The sequence below is a fragment of the Trachymyrmex cornetzi genome, unplaced genomic scaffold (genome assembly GCF_001594075.2).
Source record: "Trachymyrmex cornetzi isolate Tcor2-1 unplaced genomic scaffold, Tcor1.1 scaffold1217, whole genome shotgun sequence".
Classification (NCBI taxonomy): domain Eukaryota; kingdom Metazoa; phylum Arthropoda; class Insecta; order Hymenoptera; family Formicidae; genus Trachymyrmex; species Trachymyrmex cornetzi.
This window is the reverse complement of record NW_017295781.1, coordinates 14711-20764: the sequence shown is the minus strand read 5'-3', so window position 1 is coordinate 20764 and position 6054 is coordinate 14711. Positions and strand designations below refer to the sequence as shown.

At 29.9% G+C, this 6054-nt stretch overlaps 1 protein-coding gene across 2 annotated transcripts in view; it reads right to left on the bottom strand.

Annotated features, from left to right (window-relative positions):
* LOC108768229 (CDK5 regulatory subunit-associated protein 3) overlaps positions 1–5972 on the bottom strand; it is an 8207-nt gene extending 2235 nt beyond the window's left edge. Inside the window, exons 1-7 of one of the 2 annotated variants that reach the window (XM_018518591.1) lie at positions 5695–5972; positions 2856–3030; positions 2520–2758; positions 2168–2441; positions 1952–2076; positions 1619–1884; positions 1367–1576 (exon numbers count right to left, since the gene is read on the bottom strand). In XM_018518591.1, coding sequence (XP_018374093.1) covers positions 1367–1576; positions 1619–1884; positions 1952–2076; positions 2168–2441; positions 2520–2758; positions 2856–3030; positions 5695–5700 — 1295 coding nt within the window. In that variant the 5' untranslated portion in view covers positions 5701–5972. Of the gene's footprint in view, positions 1–1366; positions 1577–1618; positions 1885–1951; positions 2077–2167; positions 2442–2519; positions 2759–2855; positions 3031–5694 lie in introns of those variants that run through there. The other variant, XM_018518600.1, reaches the window with a different exon arrangement.
* Positions 5973–6054: the final 82 nt, after the last annotated feature.

Sequence of the window (6054 nt, the reverse complement as noted above, 5' to 3'; positions counted from 1 at the left end):
ACGTCAATTTTGACACCTTTAACCTCACTTTTCTCAAAAACCTGACGTGATAGAGCAATTCTGCCGCCGGATTCGGATTCAGCGCGAAAAATTACGTAAGAAAACATAGTTAAATCCCAATCAACAAAACCATGCAGGCCTGTGTTATCTGTGTGATGTTTTTCACTTAAGTTGATTTTTATCTAGATTTTTATTTTAAAAATTACTATAAATCATAAAATACTATTAGAGGACAATAGTAACATCGATGCCTGGGGTCAGTTATTCAATTTTATACTGCAGAATCTGGATTTTGTAAGGACTGTTATTTCGGTTTACTTAATAGCATTATCAGCGACTTTTTTATATTTGGCGAATACTTTTTGTAATCGAACCATGGCGTATCCAGGATTTATTTGTTGACAACATCTATTCATAGTTGGATACTCGGCGATATTTGAATGTTTGGCGTAAATCCAGGATCTACCTTCCGTCGACTATATATAACTGAAATCAGGCCTGAACAACGAAGGTCTATTTTTAATAATTTTCATTGTAATCTATAATTAGTGATCTATGTTAATCTATTGTAATCAACCGCTTTCATATACATACTTGTTTATAACTTTGAAAATGAAGGTGGTCGAAATGTTAGTTGATGTAGACATATTTTTAGTTTGATGTAGACATATTTTTTTGTTTTTATTTTTATTTTACTTAATGTCAACTGTATATATACATTAAAATTTGTTTTGTTTTGACTCGTAGCTCTTCTGATTTATTTTGTTTTATTTGAATTATTTGAGCCTTTCTTTATTATGTATTTTTATTAATAAAACCAATGAAATAACCATTATTTTATTTATAAATAGTATGGTACAATTGTCCCTCTCTATTGTTACAATCGTCTCAGGGGTTGGGACGGTTGTAACAAAATTCCTCATAGTCTTTAAACAAACATAACTTTTTTTCTAGTTACATTGAAAAATTGAATCAAAGAAAATTTTGTAGCTAAATAAATTCTACATCTAAAGATATATACTTTTTTTTAATATAAATATTATATTTTAACTGTTATAACACTTCAAAATCAAAATGTTACTTTTGTCCCCGGTCTCCCTACCACATTTTCTCATGTTGAAAAAATAGTTGTCGATAAGAAAATGCGGTACTAAAAAGTTGATAAAAAATTAAACAAAAATTCTTAATTAAAAAATTATTAAAAATCAGTATTTGGTTATTTTTAGTAATTGATATCTTATTAATTATTGCAAAAATTGCAAAGTAGTAAAGGACTTTTTGACTCAATTTAATCCGCTCTATCCCTATGCAAGAGTTTTATCGTTATTTATCAAACATCCCGTATACTATATTTAATTAATTATACTTTGGATAATGTTTAATGTTATGTAAATGCTGAACATTGTTATGCAACATCTCAGACAGGATAACTTGAATGTTATACAGCATGTTTTGAGTGGTCTCTGTGGTAGAAAGTTGCAGAATAGATGAAGCATTCTGCATCTGATTAAAGCTGAGAAGGTTATTCTTATCGTCGCCTTTAAATTCGTATATACGTAACTTCATAAATGCCTTTTTTTTGTATATATATATATATATATATATATATATATTTTATACTTCAAACAGTTGATTGATAAATTCGGATCTCGTTGTTGGATTATCTAATATCGTATATGCTTCAGACCCTGTAGCCATGCCACCTTCATGATCTACTGTTTCCACAACTATACCCGATTCCTCCAAAGAGATATTATGATCAATTTCCATGATAGATTGTTCTGCACCGTCGTCTCCCCAATCAATATCACCTCCTGTGTCCAAATCAATTTTTTCACCGAAATCAATTTCTCCATCCAAATCCAAGTTACCGAAATCAATGGTCTGTTGAGAATGCTCGAAATAATAACAATCTCTACTTTTGTTATAAATATCACAAAAAATCTCATACATTAGCATCCACGCTAGACTGCTTATTACTTTCATCTTCATCCACTTTAATATTCAATGGCGGCTCAATTATTGACGCTGGTACTTCTCCATATGTATATTCAAACATTGTTGTGTTTCCCTTTCCTAAAAAAAAAAAAAAAACAATATAACACTATCATACGTGTTTCTTATTTAAGTATAATAATAAATTCTTGAAATTATTATGCAAACATACCAATAATGTATTTAATCATCGATACACAATCACTGTTATATTGCTGGTCAAAAGTGAATTCAACAAATGCACTATAAAACTCTACAACCTTGTCCAAGCGCTTTGTTTTCTCCGCTACTTTCTGATAAATTTCTGGCAATTCTTTTACCTTATCCATTAACTCTCGTCTAACCGTATTATAACCAGTTACACCTAATTGTTTGCATAGTATGTTGTATTCCATATGTGCAATATTTTCCGATTTCTTATATTCTGCTTCTTTCTTTTCCAATTCCTGACAATATAGTTTTATATACATTTATTATATGCTAATAAGTAAAGATAACATTACAGAATATATAAATCAATTTACAGCTAACAATTGTTCTAACTTCTGTATCTGCTTCTTAATACTGGGAACCTCATAATTGACATTTCTCATAAGCATTTGCGCGACTTCGGCAAGGTATACATTTTCTTTTTCATACAATCTCAAAATTTCCTGCCAATCTTTCATCCTTTGTGAGCCATAACGCCCAAATAAATTTTTTGTATCGGCTTCTGTTTCCTTCAAAATTTTCACAATTTTCACACAGTAAAAATAATTTATATCTAAAAAAGACAAGATAAAAAAAACAAAATAGTCAGAAGTCTGCAACTATATGTTTGTAAAAATCATGAGATAGAACTATAATGATTCATAGCTTACAGGCACCAGACAACAATGAGGCAATGCCATCATGAGCAGGCATATTCTGTATCGCATTATTAATTTTCTGTCTAATGGGCAAAATATTCATGTGCCAATCCTTCTTGCAGTGCCTCCGATTAATCAGCCAATCAAGTAACTTTCCAGCGTTAATGTCGATCGGGATATTCTGTTCCTAAATAATTATTAAGATAATTATTGATATGTGAAAATTTGATTAAATTTAATAAAATTCAATAATAAAAAAGGAAAACAATATCAAACGTTAAAAATGATATAAAAACACACATATTAATGAAATCCAAAAAAAAATGTTTATTCTCAATTGTATCATGTGTAAAATTGAGGATAATTTTTTTTTTAATTTACACAAAGCTTATACAAGCTCAGGTGATCATCACTTTAATATACATATGTTGTCAAAGTCATAATCCAGAATAACTTTGTCTTAACAATTAAGTGGTGATCTCTTATTATCTAATTTTTGAGATATTTACAGTTAAAGTGTAATTTCAGTAAAAGATTTTAATCATGGAGAACAAACTTAGACGACCTTAATCTTTTGACATATGTTGTCCGGACCATGATCTTGAGCAACTTTGCTTTAACAATTAGGTGACAGTCTGTCATAGGTTCTGAGATATTTAATTAATTTTCGATTTACGTGAAAGTTGTAGACCAATGTAAAATCTCTACTGAAGTCCCTACTGAAAAAAATCATGTTGCAAAGTTACATAACGAAATGTCATGTAATTAAAACAAGTAAATTACTTAACAAATTGTTTCAAATCAGTACGTAATTTGAAAAATTACATAACATATTTTTTCTTCTATTTCTATGATTTAATTTTTTTAAATTCAATAACTATGAAATCACATGATGGATGAAATTATTTCTAATTTATGTAATTTTTCAAATTGTGATTTAAAAAAATCATATACTGATTTGGAACAATCTGTTACGTTTATCTTAATTACATGATTTCTCATTATCTAACTTTGTGACATTTTTTTCAACAGAGGCATGTTGTAGAGTGTAGTCACACATCCATGCATTAAGTTTTATATATTAAACATTTGTATTACTATATAAATGAATTAATTTACAATATACTAAAAATGATAGAAACCGAAAAGATTAATTAGATCCTTATGTAAGGTAGGAAGTAGATAGGTGTAAATGTTGAATCACAAACTATCCTCTGCTATAGTTTAAATTATATTATAGAATAAGAACATTTGTGTTTTTTAAAGGGTCTGTGTAATCTTTTTGATACCTATTATTTTTAGTATATTGCAGACTCATTTATTTAGTAAGGCAAAGATTTAAATTGGTTCTTTTTTTAGTAAAGTGCCGAAAATTTGAGATGCCTCATAAGGGCCCACTCAAAATTACAAATATAATTTGGATGATATTAAAACTACATGTATATCTTAATGAAATAGGATAGGAACATACAATATTAGATCAAGCTTCATCGAACAAAACAAGATGAGATTATGTTTACTTTTCAAAGTTAAATTTATATGCAAGTTTATGCACGTAAATATCTTTCCAGAATGGCCATCGACCTATTACTTTTTTGTGACCATTAAAATCGTAATTCTTTAAACTATTATGATCTCGTTTTTGAGAAAAGTCTATGGTAAAATTTGTGTGCAAAGAAGCATCTGTGAGTCTTATCTGTCACTAAATATGTGAAAGGTTTAACATTTTTAACATTTTTCTTATTTTATTGTTAACCTACAATAGAAATTTGCACACGTTAATTATGGTACTTCAATCTCATTATATAAAAAATTAGACATTTCTATGGTAACTCGATTTACTGAAGAACCTTAATACATAAAATGCATGTGCATGTAACCAGAGAGCATACACATGTGTAATCCCAGCGCAAGCTTATTAACTTTGATTGTAATAATTTTTTATTTAATAACTTTTTAATAAACAACGAGCGACGAGCTAATATCTTCTGAAGGTCACTCAGGATCATAGCCTTGACAACATATGTCAAGATCAAAATCAAATTCCGGTAATTATACAGTTTACTACTGAGCACTTACAAAATCAATAAAATTAGGCTTATCCAATGCATCTTTTCATAAAACGAAAGAATCTGTCAGAAATAAGCGTCGCTCTGCCCCGCGAACCGAAATATTAAGCGCTAAAGTTGGCGGCTATTGAAGTTAGGAAATCTGTCACAGAAGCGAAACGAGGTCTATAATTGTATTGTTGCACATGGGTTTCGACTTTCATGGAAACTCAGAACCCATGTGCAACAGTACAATTATAAAAGTCATGCACCCCTTAAACAGGGAGGTGGAATGGAAGTCACTTCGCATGGAAAGTCGAAACCCATGTACAATCAGCACAATGCATGCTTGCATCGCAGTATTTTGTGGCAATAACAGATTTCCTAACCTCAATAGTTATTAACTTTAACGCTTAATATCTCGGTTTACGGGGCAAAGCGACTTTTTTTACTAGATTCTTTCGTTTCATGCAAAAACGCATCAAATAAGTCTAACTATTGATTTTTAAGGTGTTTAGTGTGGTACTGTAGTTATACAAATTTATTCTGTGAGGTTAAAATTTACTAAAATTACATTTCAACTCAAAATATCAGCAAAATTATAAGAGATAACAACATAATTGTTAAGGCAAAGTTACTCAGGATCATTAATAACATATGTCAAGGACATCCAAGTTGTGTAAATTTTTGTAAAGAATTACTAAATCGAATATATGTACATACGTATGCACATGCTTTTACATCTATGTTCAAAATTGATATTGTTAATTTAAAAATAATTGCATGTTTGAATGACCACTTACCTGCATATTATAAAATTCAAGTGAATTTCAACAAGAAATCGTACTAACTTAATACGGCGTGGAACCAAAATTTAAGCCAATGGAGGTAAATGTTAATTGAGGAAATATCCCTTCCAACTCAAATTTTGATAAAAATATACTCATTTGATGCGTTTTCGCGTAAAAATACGATCTCACAAGAAAAAAAACGTGCCTCAAGAATTGAGATAATAATGAGCAGTATTCAGTCCATTCTTATTTGAGCACTAGAAACGAAGTCTGCGAAGATATTCGCGTCCACCATTTTTACTCCTTCCCCCACTGTTTGTTCTCTCTTCAATCTTCTCTCTTCTCCCTTCAATCTTCTTAGTTTAGCGGCGG